Source organism: Amblyraja radiata, chromosome 26 (assembly GCF_010909765.2).
Source record: "Amblyraja radiata isolate CabotCenter1 chromosome 26, sAmbRad1.1.pri, whole genome shotgun sequence".
Classification (NCBI taxonomy): Eukaryota; Metazoa; Chordata; class Chondrichthyes; order Rajiformes; family Rajidae; genus Amblyraja; species Amblyraja radiata.
The window spans coordinates 25,143,210-25,168,236 of record NC_045981.1 but is presented as its reverse complement, the minus strand read 5'-3'; the positions used below and the strand labels follow the sequence as shown (position 1 = coordinate 25,168,236).

The 25,027-nt window shown below is 41.9% G+C and overlaps 1 protein-coding gene across 1 annotated transcript in view; it reads left to right on the top strand.

Moving 5' to 3' along the window:
• The window catches only part of tmem94 (transmembrane protein 94), a 90,868-nt gene that overhangs the window by 29,153 nt on the left and 36,688 nt on the right, over window positions 1-25,027 (top strand). Inside the window, exons 9-22 of the mRNA XM_033044511.1 lie at window positions 1,207-1,326; window positions 2,258-2,314; window positions 3,995-4,099; window positions 7,056-7,229; window positions 9,780-9,983; window positions 10,285-10,600; window positions 11,687-11,860; window positions 12,893-12,995; window positions 13,994-14,211; window positions 18,569-18,750; window positions 20,037-20,172; window positions 21,663-21,778; window positions 22,312-22,411; window positions 23,110-23,218. Coding sequence (XP_032900402.1) covers window positions 1,207-1,326; window positions 2,258-2,314; window positions 3,995-4,099; window positions 7,056-7,229; window positions 9,780-9,983; window positions 10,285-10,600; window positions 11,687-11,860; window positions 12,893-12,995; window positions 13,994-14,211; window positions 18,569-18,750; window positions 20,037-20,172; window positions 21,663-21,778; window positions 22,312-22,411; window positions 23,110-23,218 — 2,114 coding nt within the window. The remainder of the gene's footprint in view (window positions 1-1,206; window positions 1,327-2,257; window positions 2,315-3,994; window positions 4,100-7,055; window positions 7,230-9,779; window positions 9,984-10,284; window positions 10,601-11,686; window positions 11,861-12,892; window positions 12,996-13,993; window positions 14,212-18,568; window positions 18,751-20,036; window positions 20,173-21,662; window positions 21,779-22,311; window positions 22,412-23,109; window positions 23,219-25,027) is intronic.

Genomic DNA, 25,027 nt, shown 5'->3' with positions numbered 1-25,027 from the left:
GCACTGAAGCACCAATTAGCACTTTTCCACCGGTTCACGCAGCTGTTGTTGTGGCTCACATTGTAGCCCATGGGGACAGCGATCTCTTCAGGCCACTGCCAATGACAGGTTGCGCTTGGTCACCATGAGGCTTCCTCCCTTCTCACCTGCTGCCTCGTCAAAGGTGGAGTATATTGGTGCCTCTGTGGGGGGAGGGGGTGAAGACACGGGGGTAGTGGAGGGGAGAGAGATGAGGTGGGAGAGGCCAAGTGGACAGCGACAGGAGGTGGAGGAGGTGGCGTCAGTCGAGCGGACAAAGCGGTGGTAGAAGTGGCAACTGGTGCACTTTACGAGTCGGGTGGGTTGACCTCGGAAGCTTGTGCTCAAAGCGGCCAGGGATTTGGTGTGAGCCAAGGGTCTGTCTGCAATAGGTAAAATCTGTTATAAAGGGAACTGTTAAACGTAGATTTACTGCCCTTTAGAGAGCTAAACTAAATTGCTGTTATTCATGCTTGCATGAATAACAGCAATTTAATTTTTTTTTAAAAACAGTCTTTTTTTCCATTTTTCAGTTTGTAGATTTTTATATGATACACTAAGATTTAATATAGATGTAGGCTCATTATTCTCTTTTAATTATATATTTTTCTTGTGTGTCCTTGTTTTCGTATTTAAATAGTCCTTGAGGAAGCTTTATTCACTTTTTGCTCGTGTCCCAAGAAAGGAAAGATTTCTGGGTTAACTGGGTGTGAAATTTGTCTTTGGTAATCCAATACTGCCTTTGGGACTTGGTAATTGTTACAATTGAGTAGCTAGCTGCTACAATTAGTCTGAAGAAGGGTTCCAGCCCAAAACTGCCTATCCATGTCCTCCAGAGATGCTGACTGACCCGCTGAGTTACTCCAGCGCTTTTGTTTGTAAGCCAGTGTCTCCCTTTCCCTGTGTCTACAGCTCACTATTACTGCTGGATTAATTTAATTAGCTGCCTGTAACTTCTCTCATTCTTGTACTATTAGTTGAACGTGTTTTGATCATGTCCAAACATTTTAAAATGATCTTGAGACATAACATTGCTACTGAATTGTCTCCTGCATGTGTCCATGCCTCCTTAATTCCTATTCACGTGATGGCAAGTTGATTTCAAACCTAATGGGGAGGGGGTGGGGTGTTAATTTGTACACAGTTATTCAATAATCACAGTTTGCCATGATTACTTTTCATATGTAGGTGAATGCCGTTCTGCCCATTCTCCCCTTGTTCTTTCCTGTGGTGTGGGTGCTGGTCACGGCCTACGGAGAAGCTAGAGTTCTAGCACAGTTCACCAAGGCTGGTGCTCCTGTTGGCATGGTAAGGTTTTCAGTCTAAAATTAAATGTGGGATAACGGCAGATTAGATAGATACTAAGGAGGGCAAGACTTTTACTGACTTTCATTTTAAGTAAACATAGACTCTCATGAATGCGTACTCAACATTTGTAAAACTGTTGCGGATATAAAGTTATGAATTCTCATCCATTTTGTGAAATCATTGCATAATAGTTAAGTTGTAGGAAAATTGTATGTTACTAAATCAGATTGCCTGCACTGATGTCTGTTTTCTGATGGTTCCTTTGACAAAGTTCTCAGACCTGCTGGAGAGTGCATTGGATATGTTTATATTGTGCAGGATTGGCGAGTCCACCTTCTGATCCCAACTGTGAAAGTAGTTTGAGTTGAGTGGTGTTCCCAGATTGCCTGATTCTTAATGAATTTCAGACAGTCTAAAAATAGTTTCTTAAAATTTGAAAATCAATTTATTTATATGACACATAGAAAATGGCTATTTGGATGACTGAACCCATGTTGGTATAAAAATGCAAAGTTCCAGAAGTACTTAGCAGGTTTGGCTTTGTCTGTGGCGAGACAAAAAAATCAACATTTTGGGACAATGAGCTTTTTTCAGAATTCATATCATTGTATGGTGCCAAAGTATCGCGCACCAACCACCAACCTGGACAGAGCCACTGTCGTGCCTCTGCCGATCGGAACGCCTGTTGATGTTTAGTTGAGAGTAGTGTTAAACTTGTTCATAATATATGTATTTTTATTTCTATTTATTTTTTACTGCACACTGAATGGACACTGGTTTGAGTAACGTTTTTTTGTTTCCTCTGGGTATGTGAGTACTCAGGAAAATAACAATAAAGATATACAATACTAACCGTCAGTTTTGATACTCTTCTTTATTGAGGTGCACTTTGACAAGTTCTGATTAGAACTTATTTATTCTTTCCATGCAGATGGCAAAATTTTCTGAAGATACGCTTAGCAGTTACACAGAAGTGGTTACTACAAAGGTAGAGATTTATAGTTGAATTACATTTCTTGAGTTTTGAATCTGTATATGTCTGATGCAGTTTTCATTTGTTCCTTGCCGATTGTATTTGAAGCATGACCTGTTGTGGGGGTGCTTATTATTATGAATGAGCATGGGTTTTATTTTGTCAAGACCTCTTTGATATTTTTCTTAGGAACTTACCAGCTGTGCTTTCCTTTCACTTTCATACTTGCTGTATATGCTAATTGTTCTTGTTGCTTTGGTCTTATGGTGATACTTGCTTCAGGTGGCAAAGTGTTACCTGGGGTGTGAAGTGCAACTTGTCAAATTTATTGAAAACTCCCCCTGGCAATGTGGCCTGTTGGCACCCAATTACAGAGTAGGATTTAATTTTCCATTCAACAGCATGTTCATTAGAACCGTGTGATAAGTCAGTCACCAGAGCCATGGGTTGAAAAATGACACAAACCAGCTGACATTCTCTCTAATTGTTGTCTGCTATTGCCTCTGTGAATGGCTAAATCCCTACTGTAATCCCTCCTCCTCAGGCTCAAATGCTAGTATTATGTAAGGAGTCAGCAACACCAAAAAAAGTCATAAACCAAGGTACTTTTGTGATTTTGCTTCACTTTGGGATTGTTAATTCATCCCAGCTGGAAGCTAGCTCCAGCTGTTTGGCTGTTTAATTATTTTTGATCAAAACGTAATGACAAAATTATGGAAGTTAATTTGAGGTGGCATTCTTCACCCATGCAATTCTTTTGATTACAATGTTTTGCTGCATTTGGCACAGGAGGGAAAGTCAAATAATAAATTTATCGGATTCCTGATGGGAGCTTTAGATGACTACATTCTGCATAATCTTTTTCTCCACTTTATTGTTTATTCTGCCAGATAAGGGCCAAATAAATGTTCTTTTTTGTTCTGACTAGCATTGTTCTTTTTTTCTGTATCTATCCCGAGGATATTGTGGGAGAACTTTAGTGAGACTGTTTTTGCAAAAGGACTGCTGTAAAATCAGTTGGGTGTTGGAGTAGCCATATTTTTCCTTTCTTTGCAACATAAGCTATTTGGCCTGACCAATCTTTGGCTTGAAGGGAATTGAAGGGAAAGGACATGGCAGGCTGAATAGAAGAGATAGGAAGGAGAATCCTAAAGTGTTGGAGGGGAATCTAAGTAACATGAAAGAAAAATGCGAGCTGGAGAAGGGAGTGGGAGTGTCATCTCCCAGAGAGAAATGTCATTTCCCAGAGAGAAACTGCAGATGTTGGTTTCCAAAAACAACATGAAGTGCTGGAGTAACTCAGCATGTCATGCAGTATCTCTGGAGAACAAGGATAGGCGATGTTTTGGGACGAGTCTTCTCATGACAGGTCAATTAAATAACGAAACAGTCGGAGCTGGCATCCAGCTGGGATGAATTAACAATTCCAAAATGAAGAAGCATCCTGACCTGAAAGGTCACCTATTCATGTTCTCCAGAGACACAGCCTGACCCGTTGTATTACTCCACAACTGTAGACATTCCCCATCTCTTTTTTATGGGAAATGTATGCATCAGCTGCTTAATAAATACAAAAAGTACTTTTCAAAAAGGTCAGTAATTGTTTTTAACACGTAATTTACGTAAAATTTCATAATTTGCACCTGTTTTGTTCTCTGCTTCTTTACTTGGTAAAACCTTCATTTTTGCCAACAGGAAATTCTGTTCTGTATTTGGGGTCACTTCTGGTCATTACTGCGAGGAAAGTCACTTAGCCTTTGCTACACGTCCAGTCTGCTTCAGAACCTGGGCTCGGTCACTGTGAGTATTCATTGTTTTGGTACATATGTTTGGTATTGTGGGCATCTTCTTATCTGATACAAGAAATAACACACATTTTCTGTGAAAATCAGTATTAGGTATTGGCATAGAGTATTTCTTTGCAGAATAGGCCGTTTGGCCTGTCAAATCTTTGTAGGATCTCAGTACATTTCCATCAGTCCCATTTCCTTCATTTGTTTTCCTGAAATCTATTCTATCTCAAATATCTGACCCTCCTGCCATCGGCCCACTCAAGAGGCGATTTTTACTGTGGGCACTTTGCCCACCAGCTCAACTTTGGAATATGGCAGGTAACTGGAGAAACAGGAGAAACCCACATGGTCACAGGGAGAATATGATAACTCCATACAAAAGTACCCAAGATCCTTACAGTCGCAGGAACAATAGTAGATGTTCACTAGTAAAAATAGTGAAGACTAGTCAAGACTAATGAGATTTTAAGAAGGAAATCACCCTTTGCTACTTGAAATTTAGTTAAAAAAGTTATCTTGCAAACACCAATATATTGTAATGTAGTTTACATCTGCCTGACATTGGATAAGACTGATTAATCTGAAGAACGCTCCCAACCCAAAATGTCGTCTGTCCATTTCCATCATAGATGCTGGTTGAACCACTGAGTTCCTCCAGCATTTTGTTTTTTTACTCAAGATTCCAATTTCTTCCATTTCATGTGTCTCTGGACAAATTCATTTAAAAAAAAAATTATGTTTAGCTCGTTAGAATTTGAAAGACTTAGTTTCTGCCACTTACACTCATTGGGCTTCCTGAAGTTCTTAAACATATTCTTTGAAGGGGCTAAAGCAAGGAAATAATTTATCTGTTTTAAAAGCACTGTGGAGGAAAACCTTCAACCAGGAAGATGTACAGGAAAAACTCCAGTTAGTCCAGCATCTGATTGTTCAGAAATCTTGATAGTCTATCATCTGTGTGGTTTGGTATGTGAACTGGGGTGCAGAATGAGGCCGGAACTAGGTACTGGACCCCAATCTGAGGGTGCAGCCAGTGCCTGCGTTGGGGTTTTGGCATTTCAGAAACAGTCAAGGTCTGGAGCACTTTTATATTTCCCCACTCCCCAAGTTGGATTGATTGGAACATGTATTACCGCTGTGTAACGTAAATAAACTGAAATAAAAGTGGTTGAATATTATTAAAAGTAACATCTAGTAGTCTTGAGCAGCACCATAAAGCACCAAAGGGTGCAGGATTATCAGTGTTTTACTGTGTGATCAGTTGGGAAGAAAAGTAACAAACGGAATTTAATACATCAAAGTATGAGGTGATATGGGGAATAACAAGTCAAGAATAAACAATAAATGGTAAGATACAGAGTGGTGTGGACGAGCAAAGGGACTTTGCTAGGCCTGTCCACATATCCTTAAATAGCAGGACAGGCTAATAAGATGGTATGCTTTGCATTATTAGCCAAGGCATAGAATATAGGAGCAGAGGGATTGTATTTGAACCACATTCAACACTAGTTAGGAAACCGCATGAGCTGTGTGTACCCGTCTGGTGACCATGTTACAGGTTGGATGTGATTGCAATGGCAGAGTGCAGAGGAAATGTACGATGCCATGGCTGTGTTGGAAAACTAGTTATGACGGAGAGATTGAATGAGGTGTTTTCATTGGAATAGAAGAGGCTGAGGGGAGGCTAAATTGAGATGTATAAAATGATGAGGGATTTGAGTGAACTAAATACACAATACACAATACAATTTATTTGTCACTTGAACCTCATAGAGGATCAAATGAAATGTTGTTTCTGCAGTCATACACACAAGAAAAAAAGACCCAAGACACAACACAATTTACACAGACATCCATCACAGCGCATCTCCTCCTCGCTGTGATGGAAGGCAAAACAACTTATCTCTCTCCTGCACTCCCCATTCCCCTCCCGATGTCAGAGTCAAAGCCCCCGGCGGGCGATGGAAATTGTCCCGCGGCCATTAACGCAGCGTCGGGTGATGCAAGGCCCTGCTCCGGGTCTTGTTGTTGGAGCCCCTGGCGGGCGCTAGCAAAGTCCCGCAGCCGTTGAAGCCGCGCCGGGCGGTGATGTAAGGCCCCGCTCCAGGTACTCCTCGACCCCGCGACTCGGGCGGGAGAAGTCGCCGTTGCGGAAGCCCCGAAAAGCGGTCTCCCAGCAGGCTCCCGGTGTCACTGTCCACCGAAGCTGCGGTAAGCCTCCGAATCCCCAGGGTCGGGTCTCAGCAGCGCACCACCACAGCTCCACCCGCTCCGAACTCGGCCAGCTCTACGATGGTGAGTAGGTCCGCAGCTCCGCGACCTAGGTCGTTCCTGCTGGAGGCCGCTCCACGTTGCAGCCCCAATGACAACGGAGACCCGACAGGGAAAAGGTCGGGTTCTCCGTGCAGGGGAAAGATTTTAAAAGTTCTACTGTTCAACCATCCTTTGCTTCAGCAAGTTTTAACCTAGCTTTTCTTCAGACTGGCATGACTGTGTTATCATTATGTCTCAGTCCTCTGTCACATGTGGAAAACATTTTTCATGTCACTGACTCTGACTTCCTTTCAACACCTTCCCTTATTTAGTTTAAAGACACAGTGTGAAAACAGGCCCTTCAGTCACCGAGTCCATGCCAGACCAGCAATCACCCGTACACTAGTTCTATCCTACACACTAGGGACAATTTACAGAAGCCAATTAACTTACAAACCTGCTTGTCTTTGGAATGTGGGAGGAAACCGGAGCACCTGGAGAAAACCCACCTGGTCACATGGAGAACGTAGAAAATTGGTACAGGCAGCACCCCTAGTCAGGATCGAACCCGGGTCTCTGACACAGTAAGACAACAACTCTACCGCTGTGCCTCTGTGCCACCCTATTCTAGATTCAGACCTGAAGCCCAGTTAGCTTGTATTTGTTTTGCCGGCCAATTCAGGATTATAATTGTCAATTTGAATTGTTAGGTGCTTTGCTGTGTGGACAAGCAAGGAATACTGTCCTGGCCCAATCCCAGTCCGGAAACGGTTCTGTTCTTTAGTGGCCGTGTGGAGCAATCACATGACAGCCTAGAGGACCTGAAAGATGACATGTCCATGAGATCATTTTGTCATCTAGAGATGGAAGAAGAGAAGGATGAGGTGAGTGTCTCCCTTATCCTGATATTCGAAGTAGAACCAAAACTGCTGTTCAATTTTTTAATTCCATGTTTGTGTGGTTAATGTGAAAATGTAATGGTCAAGATTATCTGTTGTGGAAAGAAAACATTGTCGTAACCAACAAACTTAAATTTTTTTTTTACAATAAGTATTGTGTTGTAAAGTTTACATTAAAAACTATTTGAAAATTAGGACAGAATGAGAACATTTAATTCCACCGTGTGTCTTTAGAACTCTGAATGTCCACAGTTGCAAAACCCAACAGTTTGTTAAAGGATAGATTCATGTATTGCATGGGCCCAAGATTATCGTACTTCCTGTTTTCAGTATGCCATGAATGTTTTTGATCCTTCCCTACTACTCCCTCTTTCACCAAACCAGAACCTTCCCTCAGAGTACATGCATGACTAAACCTGTTTCCATGTTACTACCATAGAGGAGCAGATGACCTGGAGCTTTTCTCCACCCTCATCCATAGCCCACTTCTAGAAATAAGCACGATCTGAGTGAAGACCGAACCCTACACCTCAGGACCTATATGATTTGATGGATGGCACTAAATCAATAGCAGTGTGAATAGCTGTACTCCTCAACTTAGGACAATGTTGATTTGTACAATTTTTAATGATTGAAGATTTGTAATTTCTTTGTGTTAAGCATTGAGTTTTGTATTCTAATGGGTCTGTCCCACTTAACGATTTTTCAGGCGGCTGCCGGTGACTGTCAAGTTGCCGGCAGTCGTCTGAAAAACCGGCAGCTGGAACACAGACAGACAGACAGACTCTTATGTTTTTCTTCCCCCAATGAGCCAATGAAATTCACCGATCAGCACTAGCTACAACCTACGAGAACCTAAGTGAGCCTTCGACCTCCTGGCTACCCACTAGGACCTCCTGGCGACCCACCTACGGCACGAGAATTCTCGCTACTCTCCATGGCGGCTTCATTCTAGTCGGCGCTAATTTTTCAACGTTGAAAAATTAGCGGCGACCATAATGAGGCCGCGACTAGTTCCCAGAATGCGGGAACTCCTCACGACCATGAAGGCGACTCCCCGGCAACCACCCGCGAACATGTGGCGACTGCATAGTCTCCTGCAGTCGCCTAAGAGGGACAGGCCCATAATGCTACTACAGGTGCACAACCTTTTATCCGAAAGCCTTGGGACCAGGCACTTCTCGGATTTCGGAATTTATCAGATTTCCGAATGGAAGATTTTTAGCGTAGATTAGGTAGGTAGCGCGGGCGGCTTGAAAAGTCTGGAGCGGCTGCCTCCTCCCCGGAGACCGGGGAATCATTGTAAATCATTGCTTAAATGTTAGTCAGTTAGTTTGGAGGGATTTTATGTGGTGGGGGGGGGTGAAGGGGGAAACTTTAATTCTTAGTCCCCTACCTGGTCAGAGAAGCGGGGAGCGGGCAATGCCTTACCGGGTCGCCGTGCAGTAAGCTCCGGAGCGCTGTGGCCGCCGACTCCCAACATCGCGGATCTGGGGGCTGCGAGCGTCCGGCCGCGGGCGGCGCCGGTTGGAGCTCCGACCCCGGCAACTCTACCCCTGGCTGCGCGGCGCTCCAAATCCAGCGCCGCCCGCGGCTGGACGCCCGCAGCCCCAGCTCCGCGATGTTGGGAGTCGGCGGCGTCGCAGCGCTGGGATACCTGCAATGCCTTACCGGGTCGCCGTGCTGTAAGCTCCGGAGCGCTGTGGCCGCCGACACACAACATCGCGGAGCTGGGGCTGCGGGCCGCGCTGGATTTGGAGAGCCGCGCAGCCAGGGGTAGAGTTGCCGGGGTCGGAGCTACAACCGGCGCCGCCCGCGGCCGGACGCCCGCAGCTCCAGCTCCACGATGTTGGGAGTCGGCGGCCACATCGCTCCGGAGCTTACTGCACGGCGACCCGGTAAGGCATTGCCCGCTCCCCGCCTCTCCGACCAGGTAGGGGACTAAGAATTAAAGTTTCCCCCTTCACCCCCCCCTTCACATAAAAGCCCTCCAAACTAACTGACTAACATTTAAGCAATGATTTACAGATGTTTAAGTGTCTCCCCGGTCTCCGGGGAGGAGGCAGCCGCTACAGTAGTACAGACCTGGGTTGACCGTGGGTCGTTTCGGGTCAGGTTTGGCGGCAAACGCGAGCTTTGCTGTGCAGACGACATCCTGGAAAAAATGTCCGGTTTTCGGAGCTTTTCGGTTTCCGGAACTCCGGATAAAAGGTTGTGCACCTGTATCTTGAGAATTGTTGTAATTTAAGAATTGGGCCGAGTTTAGGAATATTTTCCAATGGCAAGATTGGAAGCTGGAAACAAACGGATGCAGATCAAGAGTTACGGCAAAGTCAGAGGGAAGATGAGAAAATATTTTATGGTGAATTGTATTCTCGATTCTGTTGCTTTAAAGAAAAACATTCAACCAGAACTTAAAAGAAAGTTGAATAGGCATTTAAAGAAAGATAGCAGAGTGTGGCCATTGAAAGACAAAGTCGTCCAGTGCTTGTTGAAAAGGAATGTGTTTAATTTCCAACACTTAAAAATTTCTAGCCCAGAGAAGCTGATGCTCTATTGCCCAACACCGGTCTGGAATTTCTACATATCACCGATGAGGTCGAGCAGGAAAAAGAGGAAAAGACTGAGAGCACTCCGCGGTTGAGGAAGCGAAGTGACAATCGGCGATGCAAGCACTTGTCGGGCTCTAGTGTCAGCTTCAGCAAAGACACAGAAGGAGGGGAGGATGATGCGACACAGGTAATGAGGATTAAAATTGTATGAAATATTTCCGGTTACACAAGTGTTTTCTTTTTATTTTGTTAACTTTTGTTTTCAAGTGTTTTTCATATCAATAGCTTGTATGGGCCAGAGGTGGGAATGGTTTATAATATGTAGATTATTTGAAAATGTTGTTTATTTCTGAACCTATTGGTGGTACTTATGTCAATTTAAGTCCCTCCAATTTGTCTGGGTGAATTGGACAACAGAATTTGAAGACACAAGGAATAGATGCCATGAGTACTAACTTAATACATATATCGTCCTGCATGTTTTACAGGTGAGCGGTATTGATGAAGACCTGGACCTGGAAGCAGATGATTATATTTGCGATTACCACCTGGAAATGCTGAGCCTTTCTCAGGACCAGCAGAACCCGGCCAGTATTCAGTTTGATGACTCGAACTGGCAACTGCACATTTCTTCACTGAAACCACTGGGGCTCAACATCCTCCTCAATCTATGTTACTCCACCGTTACAGAGCAAGTGTGCCGCTTCTCTGATCATCTGTCCAATATCGCCCTGCAAGAGACATCGGGCACAGCCGTGCCAATCCATGTCCCTTGGGGGCTCTGTGAATTAGCCAGGCTCATAGGTATGTGGATAGTCCAGTGTTTCTAAGGTAGCTAGTTGATGTGTTCACTTTAAGATTCAACATCTGAATGGATTTAACATTGAAATGATTTCTGATCTGCATATATTTGACACATTGTTTTATTTCATCTACATAAGTACATAACAGAAATACGAATTGGCTGCACAGCTGAGGTTGCTCCCTCAGTGAGATCACGGCTGATGTGGTTGAATTGGTCATGGTATTTAGGAGTTTAAAAGAAAAACTGAGCCTATACTTTTGATGAAGGATCTTCTACTGGAAATGTTAGTTTTGTTTTTCTTTCCACATTGAGCTTGATTTGCTGGTGTTTCCAGCATTTTTATTTCAGAATTTCAGGAGCTGCAGGTTTTTTAAATTCATTGGCCTGCTTATAAAAGTAGGTGAAGATGGCAAATCTGTACAAACTCTTGAAACTTTGAGAGTGGACTCATGAAAATCTGAAACAATTGTATAAGACTCCTCAATGATAACTATTTGAATTGGCAGCAAGTATTTTAGCTGAGCATTCAAAATGTAAGGTAATGTGACATTGAAGGACCATCAAAACATTATTTTGATTTGCTTGTAAGACCAAATATATTAATTTCTGGTGTTGATGGACTATTCTTGCCTACAGATGCTGTATCTGGTCTATAAATTAGCCAGTTGCAGATTACAAACACTATGTTATATGCTAGAATGCTGATGTATCCACTTGGTAGAGAAATTACATTTGAATTGTATTTTTGCAAACCTGTGATGCTTCAATAGTCACTGAAGATTTTTAGATAATGCCACATTAATTGTTGGGAAATCCTAAAATCAGTTTAAATGTCTTGGTAATGCAGAGTTAGCTACTAGTTTTACTTCCAGTATAATGGGTGCATTTCTACCTTTTATTTGCAATAGCCTGTTGAGATGGGATTGACAGTAAAAGAACCTGAAGATAGTAAACAATTTAAAATAAGTAATTAAAGGCCACGTTCTCATTCCGTAGTTATTGGACAACTAAGATAGGAAGTAAGGAAAGAAGTTCCATTTTTCGGAACAAAACGTGGGAATAAATGTAGTGTTTTTATTTTGTAGGCTTTACCCCTGGTGCCAAAGAACTCTTCAAGCAAGAGAATCATCTGACCATGTACCAACTTCCGACAGCAGAGATGGTCAAAGAGCCGGTGCCACGCCGACTTTTGAACGTAAACAAGAGGAGACCACCACTCAGTCACATGATCAGCTTATTTGTGAGAGATACATTGACCGGTGAGTATTTTCCTCAGTGCTATTAAATTTTGCATCTGACGCTGGCCTGCGAGTCAACTTAGAATTTTCCCTTCAGATACACTCATGTGCAACTTGTTTTTTACACAAAATATGCATCATTTTTTTGGCTCCGTGAATTTTTAAAGATATTTTTTATATCAACAAATCTGTTTAAAATAAACCTATACCAAGAAACTATGGACTGACACCATAATTATTTTCTTCAAACCTGTTAACTTTTTCAACATTTCACATTGTTACTGATATTCAGAAACATTTATATCTTAGTAAAAATACAGCCACCTAAAACATTGATAATGATTTTTAAAAATTGAAAGATTTAAATTTAACATATAAAATTAAAATATTATAACATACCTTATTAAAATAAATGTGCTCATGAAAACTGGCAATTTACTTAAGAGCAGACTGTCCAAAATGTTGCTGAATCATTGGATGAGATGCTGTGTGGCTACTGTTTGGTGCTTGTGCACTGCAATGGCTATCTTGAACTTTCATGTAGGTTATTGGGCAATTGCCAGCGGTTCGGTGTGGAATTGCAGTAAAAATCTAAAAAAGATATCAGGCCTTTCAAGGAGGCCATGCTGCATTTCTCATGTCTCTTAAACTTCCCTGGGAAACGGCATATGTTGGAATTTTTCATTTGAAACTCATGTGGATCATCAGTCTTTGGAACAAAATGCCCTTTTAAAATAATTAAGTAGAAACACAGATTGAAAATGACTCCTTGTCAATACGTCGTGAGTTCTCAAGATATGGATGTAGTGAGCTGAAGAGCCTGTTTCTGTACTGGACTGTTACGTTTATTTTAAACTTGTATTTTGATTGAATCAGAGTGGTATCAGAAAGTGATGCATGCTGATATCTGGATCGCTGCACATTGCTTATAGTTCTCAGTCTTTCTGTAAGAAATTATGTTTAACAATAAATGGAACAGTAACTTTTAACAAGAAGTAAAAATCTGAGTGAGTTTTAAAACTTATTTTACTGTGTTCTTTTCTATTTTCATAGATAGTGTGCAGATGTTATCTCACGGCACAGCTGATGTCATCCTAGAGGCCTGCACAGATTTCTGGGATGGTGCAGATATTTACCCCCTCTCTGGTTCCGACAGGTTTGTTCTCCCCAGACCTGATAGAGAAATTAAGCAATTATTTGTCTTCACCAAAGAAGACGCAAAGCTTCTCAGAAATACTGGAGAACAGTGGATCTGGAGAGAATGAATCATCATTAGTAACAATAATTAAAGTTAAAATAAATTATTAGTTTAAAAAAAAAAGGAGAAATCAATGGGACTGCAATCCAATAAATTCCCAGGATCTGAAGACCTGCATTTGTTGTGTTTTGAAGCAGTTGGCAATGGCAGTAATGCCTGCCACATTGTGTTCTTCCAAACTCCATAGATTCTAGAATAATTTAAACAGGTTAGAAGGTAGCAAATGTAACCTCATTATTTCAGAAAGCAGGAAGGAGGTAAATTGCCAACGGCAAACTCAAGGGCAGACATTAGTAGGGGAAATGATATTTCGGAAGTGGTAGCAGAACATTTAAGTAAATCAAGGATTATACAGAATCACTGCATTTATGGTAATGTTGTGATGTTGCTTTTGGTGTATTGTGTTCAGTTTTGGTCACCCGGCTACAGGAAAGATGTTGTTAAGCTGGAAAGAGTACAGAGAAGTTTTTCGAGGATGTTGCCAGGAATTGGGGGCCTGAGCTAAGGGGAGAGGTTGAGTGGGCTTTGACTTTATTCCTTGGAGCACGGGAGGATGAAGGGTGATCTTAGAGGTGTATAGGATCATGAAGGGAATAGATAAGATGAATGCACAGAGTCTTGTACGCAGACTAGGGGAATAAATAATCAGAGGAAATGGGTTTAAGGAGACAGGGGAAAGATATTAAAGGCAATCTGAGGGTGGTGGATATATGGAATAAGCTGCCAGAGGAGGTAGTTAAGGCAAGCACTATAATAATATTTAAAAGACATTTGAACAGGTACATGGTTAGGAAAGGTTTACATGCACTTTCTGAAAACAATTGTTGCTATTTGGTTAAGGGCATACTACTTTGCAGTACATTATTTTGTATATTTTCCCCCTCATTTTGCGGTAGGAAAAAAGTGCTAGATTTCTACCAACGAGCCTGTCTCTCGGGATACTGTTCGGCTTTTGCTTACAAGCCGATGCACTGCATCTTATCCTCTGAGTTGAACGGGAAATGCATCGAGTTGGTCCAGGTGCCAGGTCAGAATACCATCTTCACCTCTTATGATTTACCGGGGACCACACCCATTAAACACGGCAGCAGACGGAACAGCTGGAGCTCTGATGGTACTTTTGGCCTTCCCAAAATTAAATGTCTTTTTTTGTACTGCGCGTGTGTTTGTGAGAGAGATTTTGTTTCTTCCATAACTTTTGCATTGGTACCAGTGACAGTTCAAGCCTTGAGACTTGTTAGCCTTTTTAATGTTACATTAATGTTTATTTTACAGTGCAACATACTATTTTCTCCTCCCTGCCTCATTAACAATGATAGACACAAAATGCTGGAGTAATTCAGTGGGTCAGGCAGCATCTCTGGAGAGAAGGAATGAGTGACGTTTCGGGTCGAGACCCTTCTTCAGACTGATGTCAGGGAGGGAGCGGGGTCATTAACAATGATTACATGTTTTCTGAAGAGTAGGCTGCACTACCGTCCAGGAATGTCCAGTCATTTTGCACCTCACTGTAAAATGGTTTGATCAATTATTCAGGGGCACAGGAGTTGAGAATCAGACTTGAAATCTGTGCATTTACAATTAGCATAATTTTACAATTAAAATGTTAACTTTTACATGAGTTAATGCTGGCATTGAAACAATTGGAAGAATCTTAATTTGAACTGCTGCAGTTATTACCCTCAATGACAAGTTTGTTAAATTAATGTTTCATTGTTGCTTTAGGTTGTATTTTTACCCACTACAAAGATCTAAATGCTCTTGGGTTCATGAGGACACAGTGTAAATTGTAAGATAATGCTGGTACTTGTACTTCTACCATTCTCAATAGGTATATGTGTGGTTTTGAGAATTTAAAAGGGACTGGTGAAAAAGTGATACTTGTCCAGGCCTTTCCAAAAGGTAAATGTTAGCTAACATTCAGAAAATTGAATGAAGGATTGAAGTTAAGGGAGCTGATGATGAAAAGAGAGATCTTCCCTCGTTGTTCTCCATCTTTGGAAAACGTTGAGTAATATTACCACTGTTGTGACATTGTCGTGCTGATGGGACATGCATGGGATTCTCCATATCTTGAGCATGATCTTAGAGTTTTTTTAATTATAAACCCATGTCATAGATAGAGACATACAGCAATGTTCTCTGGTTCTTGATTCCCCAACTCTAGGAAAATGGCCCTGTGCATCTACCCTATATACTCCCCTCTAATAGATCTAATACACCTCACTAAGATCACCCTTCATCCTCCTGCATGTCACAGAATCAAGTCTTAGCCTGCTAAATCTCTTCCTGTCATTTAGGCCCTCGAGTCCTGGCAACATCCCAGTAATTCTTTTCTGCACTCTTTCCAGTTTAACAACATATTTCCTACAGCAGAGTGACAAGAACTGAACATAATACTCCAAATGTGGCCTCACCAACGTCTTATACAATTGTGACATAACATCCCAACCTTTCACTCCATCAGCCGTCGCATACAACACATAATCCTCCGATATTTTTGCCACCACTAGCCACATCTTACCATCTCCACCCCTTTTCGCCTTACGGTGAGACCGTTCCCTCTACAACTCCTTGGTTAACTCATCCCTTCCCACCCAAACCACCCCCTCCCTAGGTACCATCCCCTGCGACTGCAGGAGATGCAACACCTGTCCCTATACCTCCTTCCTCAACTCTGTCTAGGGACCCTGACAGTCAGGTTAGGCAGAGGCTCACTTGCACCTCCAACCTCATCTACTATATTTGTTGTTCAGGATGTGGAGACTTATATATCGACGAAACCAAATGTGGACTGGGCGATCTTTTCGCTGAACACCTTCGCTCTTCACCTTCACCTACCTGATCTTCCGGTGGCCAAACACTTTAATTCCTCTTCCCATTTCCACGCTGACTTTTCTGTCCTATGTCTCTTCCATTGTCAGATTGAGGCTAAACGCAAATTGGAGGAACAACATCTCAAATTTTGCCTGGGCAGTTTACAACCCAGTGGCATGAATATTGATTTCTCTAACTTCAAATAACCCCTGTATTAACATAGAAACATAGAAATTAGGTGCAGGAGTAGGCCATTCAGCCCTTCGAGCCTGCACTGCCATTCAATATGATCATGGCTGATCATCCAACTCGGTATCCCGTACCTGCCTTCTCTCCATACCCACTGATCCCTTTAGCCACAAGGGCCACATCTAACTCCCTCTTAAATATAGCCAATGAACTGGCCTCAACTACCTTCTGTGGCAGAGAATTCCAGCGATTCACCACTCTCTGTGTGAAAAATGTTTTTCTCATCTCGGTCCTAAAGGATTTCCCCCTTATCCTTAAACTGTGACCCCTTGTTCTGGACTTCCCCAACATCGGGAACAATCTTCCTGCATCTAGCCTGTCCAACCCCTTAAGAATGTTGTAATATTAAGAATAATAAGAATATTCCCTCGCTCTCTATCCCTCCACAACCCAAGTCGCACCCAGCTTCTCGTTCCCACCTAGCAATCAGCTAACAATGGCCTGTTTCCTTTATCATCGTTACTTTTTTGTATATCTTTCATTCATAAGGTCTAGATCTCTCTACATCACTTGTCAAAATCTCTCATTTCCCATTCCACTGACTAGTCTGAAGAAAGGTCTCGACCCGAAACGCCACCCATTACTTCTCTCCAGAGATGCTGCCTGTCCTGCTGAGTTACTCCAGCATTTTGTGTCTACCTTCGGTTCAAATCAGCATCTGCAGTTCCTTACTACACATCCTAACTTTTATCCTCCATGTACCCTGACCGATAAAGGCTAACTTGCCGAGTGCCTTCTTCACCGTCTTATCTACCTGTGACACCACTTTCAAGGAGCTGTGTACCTCACTCCAAGATCCCTCTCCTCAACAACACACCCAGGAGCCCTGCCTTTCACTGTGAAGGTCCTGCTGAGGTTTGACTTCCCAAAGTGCAACACTTAACACTTATTTGTGTAAAACTCTATCAACCAATCCTCACCATACTTGCCCAACTGATCAGGATCCTGCTGTAATTTGTGATGGGTATCTTCGCTATCTACAATACCACTCACTGTAGTGTCACCTGCATATTGTTCAAGAAATGTGCCTTGCATGCCCATTTTGGGCTACTGTATGAGAGGAGAATAATTGTAGCCTTGCCTGTAATGTCAACATCTGAGGGGAAATGTTTGCATATTGTGTTGTGCAGTACATTGCTGTTGGTTAATGGTGCAGTTGTCTGTTTTTATTGCTCAGACCCCAGTTAAGCTAATAGACCTGGCACTCGGGGAGAAATTTCTCAGAATTGGTCTTTATTGATAATGGTTTGTTATTGTCAGGTGTACCGAGATACAGTGCAAAGCTTTGTTTGCTTGCTCTCCAGTCAAATCATACGATACATAAATACAATCAAGCCTCAAACAAGCCCAAAACGTAGTACAAGGAGAAAAATATCAGAATGCTGAATATAGTGTTACAGCATTGTAGTGTTACAGTTAGAGAAAAGGTCCAAGATTCATAATGAGGTAGCTTGGAAGATTGGGACTGCACCCTAGCTTATTGGATGACCGTTCAGTAGTCTGATAACAGCAGGGAAGACACTCTTCCTGAATCCAGTGGTATGTGCTTTCAATCCTTTTTATCTTCTGCCTGAAGGGAGAAGAGGAAATGAGCAAGGTTAAATGGTTCTTGACTATGTTGGCTCTATACTATACTGCCATGGCAGCTTGACGTGTAGATGGAGTTGACGGTGGGGAGGCTGGTCTGTGATGGACTGGGCCTCATCCCAATGTTTCAATGGTAATTTATTGTCACGTGTACCTAGGTACAGTAACATCCAATTTTGCATACATCCACAACTCTCTGCAGTTCTTTGTAGTCGTGTTAGAGCTCATGTCAGACTTTAGGCATTACGTAGGCTTTTTAACCATTGATTTCTTTTAGAAAACATAGAAAATAGGTGCAGGATGAGGCCATCCGGCCCTTCGAGCCAGCACCGCCATTCATTGTGATCATGGCTGATCGTCCCCAATCAGTAACCCGTGCCTCCTCCCCATATCCCTTGATTCTACTAGCCCCTAGAGCTCTATTTAATTCTCTCTTAAATCCATCCAGTGATTTGGCCTCCACTGTGGCAGGGAATTCCACAAATTCACAACTGGGTGAAAAACTTTTTTCTCACCTCAGTCTTAAATGGCCTCCCCTTTATTCTAAGACTGTGGCCCTTGGTTTTGAAAGATTTCTTCACTTAAGCACACCCTTCTGCTCCTTTCCCTGCACATTTCTTCCTTCCAAATATTTATCCAATATCCTTTGGAGAATTATTATCGAACTCAATCCTTTCAAGTAATTCCATGCCTAGTATCTACCCTGCAATCTCTCAACTAAGAAACCGCACTATCTCAATTAAGGGGACTTATCCATAAAATATGGAATGTATTGTTCAGTTTTTTAATGATGTTTTACTAGTCATATCTTGTTTTAGAGGGAATAGTGGAGGTGATGGAGAAGGAAGACTGCATCCAAGCCTTGAGTGGACAGATCTTCATAGGAATGGTCTCCTCTCAATATCAAGCTCGGCTGGACATAGTCCGGCTAATCGACGGCCTTGTGAATGCATGCATCAGATTCGTCTACTTCTCCTTGGAAGATGAGTTAAAAAGCAAGGTACTGTTTCTAATTTTGGATTCTGCTGTTTTGGCCTGAAGCCTAATATTATCTCAGATGGCTAACTGTGCTATAATTGAAGAGGTGTTGTAGCTTGAAGATTTATTCTCATAATCATTCGGCATTCAGCATTTATACTTTGATGACTCAGGCAAGAATGTAAGCATTATTAAGTCAAGTCAAGTGCGTTTATTGTCATGTGTCCTGATAGGACAATGAAATTCTTGCTTTCCTTCATTATAACATAGGCTCAGCTGTTATTTTGTACAGATTTTATGAGAGAACCACAGCATGAACCGGTTGTAGAGAATTGAGTACAAATAACTGACCACTATTAAAATTTTCAGTGCAATAGAAAGGAACCGTCAAGGTTTTTTTTTAATGCTTTATGACATGGTGTTTCCACATTCGCAGTTTGAAAGAAGAAGGCTAGGCTGACTCGCATTGTCAATACCTGCAGGCTCTTGATCTCTTCCAAGACCAGGAGTTGCATTCAGTCACCTTTATTTCCTTTCCCTTTAATTGGTCATTGATGTCATAGGAGCTGAATTAGGCCATTCGGCCAATCAAGTCTAATTCACATTCAATGGATGTGGCCATTGCAGGCTGAGCCAGCATTTAATTTCCAATTGAGCATTGTGGAACCACAAAGCGATGGTTAGCGATGGTTGCACGTTCAACACCATTCATGACACCTCAGATAAGGAAACTGTCCACGTCCAAATACAGTGAGACCTGGACGATATCCAAGCCTGAACTGATAGGTGGCAAATAACATTCTCGCCACTCAAGTGCTGAGCAATTACCTAATTTTGGTCATCTAACATCAGAAATATTTTATGTGCTGCATTTTTTTCAATTGATGTTACTATATGAAATTTATCTGCCGGATTAAACTTTCAATGTTTATAAGTGATTGCAAAGTTCTTGAGGATGCTCTTATGATAAAAGGCATTAAATTAAATGGAACATTTGTTCCAGTATAGTCATAGTCATATGGCATGGAAACAGACCCTTTGGCGCATCTTGCCCATGTAGATGTCCCATCTAGATGGCTCCCACCTGCCCATGTTTGGCCTATATCCCTCTAACCCCCTCCTATACCTTTTCTATATACCTAAACCTTTCATATCCATGATTTATTTTGTTTGTAAATGTGACTGGGGGAAAATATCCTCTTGCACCTGATGACATGCCTGATGCTGTGCTTACCTTGGAAAGCTTCACATATAAAGGAATGCAACTGAGCACTCACTTAATTTCTAATCATGTCTTCTTATGTCCAGGTATTTGCAGAAAAGATGGGATTAGAAACGGGCTGGAACTGTCACATCTCTCTGCTGCCGTATGGTGGAGGTTCAGGTTCTGAGATTCCACAGTCCAGCCCAAGCCATGCGGGCTCTCTGCATGATGACATTCTGGGTAGGGAAACTTTTCATACTTTCTACTGAAACGTGTGGAAAATAAGTGTGATGTGGGCAGAACATGGTATCCACTATAAAATCAGGTGTACAAACTGCACATGTGTAGGATTCTTATCCTACTTGTCCATTAATAGACAACAGGCACAGGAGTAGGCCATTCGGCCATTCGAGTCAGCACCGCCATTCACTGTGATCATGGCTGATCATCCATTGCTGCCTTCTCCCCATATCCCTCTCTTTAAGAGCTCTATCTAACTCTTGAAAGCATCCAGAGAATTGGCAGAGAATTCCACAGATTCACAACTCTCTGGGTGAAAACATTTTTCCTCATATCCGTTCTAAATGGCCTCCATTCTTAAATTGTGGCCCCTGGTTCTGTACTCCCCCAACATCGGGTACATGTTTTCTGCCTCTAGTGTGTCCAATCCCTTAATAATCTTATGTTTAAATAAGATCCCCTCTCAACCTTCAAAAATCCAGTGTATACAAGCCCAGTCGCTCCATTCTTTCAAAATATGACAGTCCAGCCATCCTGGGAATTAACCTTGTGAACCTACGCTGCATTCCCTCAATAGCAAGAATGTCCTCCCTCAAATTTGGAGACCAAAACTGCACACAATACTCCAGGTGTGCTATTTCCAAGGCTCTGTACAACTGCACAAAGACCTCTTTGCTCCTATACTCAACTACTCTTGTTATGAAGGCCAACATGCCATTAGCTTTCTTCACTGCTTACTTTACCTGCATGCTTACTTTCAGTGACTGATGTACAAGGGCACCCAGATCTCGTTGTACTTCCCCTTTTTATAACCTGACACCATTCAGATAATAATCTGCCTTCCTGTTCTTACCACCAAAGTGGCAAAACCTCACATTTATCCACCTTAAACTGCATCTGCCCAGCATCTGCCCAGTCACCCTGCATCCTCATAGCATCGTCCTCACAGTTCACACTGCCACCCAGTTTTGTATCTTCTGCAAATTTGCTAATGTTACTTTTAATCCCTTCATCTAAATCAGTGGTTCTCAACCTTTTTTCAGTGATGTACCCCCTGTGAAATATTTTTTCAGCCAAGTACCCCCTAACCAGCGCAAAAATATAGGCCTACATATATGATACGTTACAGAGCAGTCAAAATAAATCTCTAACACTGTTATCTTTGAACTGATGTTTAAAGCAATTCTTTGCATCTTTGTCCTTGATTAAAAATTGCATTATTTTAAAGACAGCAGGAGTTAATGATCAACTATATGACTCCACTGCTTATTAAGTTCCTATTGCCTTTAATATTGTGGGACAGATCTACCTTGAGCTAGCAAAATTCTTCTTGCTGTTTAAAAGAAGACAATACAACAGGCTGCACAGAATGAGCTGAGAACTCAGTCTTTGGCTGTTTGTTGGTTTGTTTGTTCTATTCCTTCAAGTCAGTAGAAATAATTGAACCCTGCTGAATCTTATCATACCCATTGATCTTTTGAAATGCCTAGATTCAAAGGATGGTGCAGAGGGAGCCTTACTAGTGGACGAAGAGAGGCACTCTGATCTCATTAGCTTCCAGCCAACGGACAGTGATGTGCCAAGCTTTTTGGAAGATCATAACAGGGTAAGCTGGAGGCTCAGTGATGGATCACTGCCGAATTATGTGGACTATTTCCATTATAAAAACTGAGATTTGTTTTGAACCCTTTCATGGTTAGAACAAAGGTGAAATTATGTTATGTGAATATGTAAAAAAAATGTGAAAATAAAGCAAGTTCTTGAAGTGGTCATTAATCTGCAACAATTAAATATTTATCATCGACGAATGCTACAAGGTCAGAGACCTTCTAAAGTTTCTTGTTAATCATGAGATTTGAATCCAAGGATGTCATTTTTAAGAAATTTGCACAGCGCGATTTTAGCAAAGACAGCAACAAGCAATGTGGCATTTAATAAAGTAGTGCCCCACAAAAGCAGAGCTCAATATAACAGGCATATGAAGGCGTATTGGTAACCTATCATTTTGAACCATGCTTTGGACTGGCCCAATTATTACATGTATTACAATTATTACATGTAACAGCATATGCCATTATTACATGTTTTTTTTAATTTTCCTCTTGCAGTAATGTAAATTAAACCCTACCTTACCTTTAGGCTAAACTGCCGCGAGGAATCAACCAAGTTCGACCACATCTTCAGAACATTGATAATGTGCCTTTGCTGGTCCCTCTGTTCACCGACTGCACTCAGGACGGTAAGTGACCATCTGCGGTGTACTCTTAACCATAGTAATTAATATTTGATGCTCCTCTAAACTGATAAACTAAACTAAGGGCACTGATTTAAATTATTTGGCAAAATAAAATTTGTGGGAAAAATTGCATTTATGCGCAGTGAATTGTGGATTTAGCCCACCGAGTCCACACCGACTAGTACACTAGCTGTATGCTACACACAAGGGACAATTTACAATTCTTACCAAAGCCAATTAACCTACAAACCTGCACGTCTTTGAAATGTGGGAGGGAACTTGAGCACCCTGAGAAAACCCATGTGGTCGCGGGGAAAACATGCATACTCCCTACAGACAGCACCCGTAGTCTGGATCGAACTCGGGTCTCTGGCTCTGTAAGTCAGCAACGCTACCGCTGCACCACCGTGCTATGTAAACCGGTAGCTATTTTTGTTTTGGTGAACAGTTAAATCTTGCAACATCTGATTTCTCCGAGCTTAATGGGTGGCGGAGGAGTGGGGGTGGAATTTAAAAAAAAAAATGTTTAATCGTCAGAAGACAGTTTAAGATTTGTGATTTGGAGATCCTGGAAAAGAATGCAAAGGTTGGGTTAGCGAGTGCAGAGTTTTGATTGCATTGTGGTTGCTGCATGTAGGAGCTTTTTTTTTTTTAGTGCAGTTCTGAAGTTTTCCTTTAGACCTAAACTGCTCTTTTCCCAGCAATGTGCGAGATGATGAAGATCATGCAAGAGCATGGAGAGGTGATCTGCTGCCTGGGAAGCTCTGCCAACTTCAGAAACAACTGTCTTTTTCTACAGAGTGACATTGGGTGAGGATTCTATTTGCCATTCATTTGGTGCACTTTGTTTATGAACCAGTCAGTATTGGCACACATTAAGTGTAAAGGATCTACTCCTGGGCAGGAATCAAATGAGATTTAGTAAAGCAGAAAGACACAAAATGCTGGAGTAACTCAGCAGGTGAGGCAGCATCTCTGGAGAAAAGGAATAAGTTACGTTTTGGAATTAAAAATACATTCCTGTGTCTACTCGACTAGTCTTCTGTCCTCTTTCTAGCAAGTACAGAATAACTCAAACATGGGATGATGACTTGGCCACCGATAACATGTCTCACTCTTAATATTGCCTACTCTCTATTTTGAGAGTGATAATTTTATGAAGAAATTGAAAGCTTAGGTAAAACCATTGCAGTTTACATTCAGATAAATATTTACATTTACAAAGTAATTGATCATTGTTTTGAGGAAATGATGGTTCGAACGCACAAGTGCTAGAGGATCTCTTGCAGACACCCAACTAAAAAGAAAATTTTACCTCTAAATTTGTGCAAATGTTGGCTCCTCTGATACTCCAGCGTTCATTATATCAGTCACTCAATATTCCACAATTCAGTCTTGGCCCCACAACGTCTGATTTGGAAGCTGGAGTGCAATGATCTGAGCTGACTCTGCATAATGATAAACCTTGGGGAATAGTTTAATCATCATTGAACGTTAACTTCAAAATTTCTCTTTAAGTATAATGCATCAGTTGCTTATGAACAACTGCAGATCCAAAGTACCCGTTCAACTCGTCTGCCATTTCCTTGTTCCCCATAATAAATTCACCTGTGTTTGTATTCAAGGGAGCCATCGCCGCTCCTCTTCCATCAACTTATCATTCTCTTGTGATACGTTACAGAGCAGTCAAAATAAATCTTTAACACTGTTATCTTTGAACTGATGTTTAAAGCAATTCTTTGCAATATTTTCACTGAATTTTCCATTGCGAGTGAAAACGAGGAATGGATTCATGAATAATTGGTTGGATTGAAGTAGCCTTAGCTAGCAGTAAAAACTCAGAATTGACAAAAGGGGGAACATGAAACATAGAAAAACACAGCACAGCAATGGCCCCTTGAGCCCACAATGTTTGTGCTGGACATGATGCCAAGTTAAACTGATCTCGTGCCTAGACGTGATCCTTGCACTTACATGTGCCTATCTAAAAAGCCTATTAAATGCCACTATCGTAGCTGTCTCCATCACCACCCCTGGCAATGCATTCCAGGCCCCCATCACATTCAGTGTGGAAATCATGGCCCACATATCTCCATCAAAGTTTTACCCTCTCACCTTACCCTCTCACCTGGGTAAAAGGTTCTGACTGTCTATCTTAACTATGCGTCTGATAATTTTTTATACTTCTGTGAAGTCTCCCATCAACCTCCGACGTTCCAGAGAAAGCAATCCAAAATTACCCAATATCTTCTTGTAACTGAAACCCTCTAATCCAGACAGCATTCTGGTAAATCTCCTCTGCATCCTCTCCACAAACTCCACAACATTCCTGTAAGGGGTCATCCATAACTGCACACAACACTCCAAATGTGTGTACTCCTAACCAGATTCTTATAGAGCTACATCATGACTTCCTACCTCTTGTACCCAATGCCCCTCGCAATGAAGGCAAGCATTCCCTACATCTTCTTTGCCAGCCCGTCTACTTGTGCTGCCACCTTCAGTGAGCTGTGAACTTAGACTCCATGATCCACCTGAACATCAATGGTGTTTGGAGTCTAGCCATTAAGTGTATACTCTCCCCTTACATTCAAGCTCCAAAAGTGCAATGCCTCACAC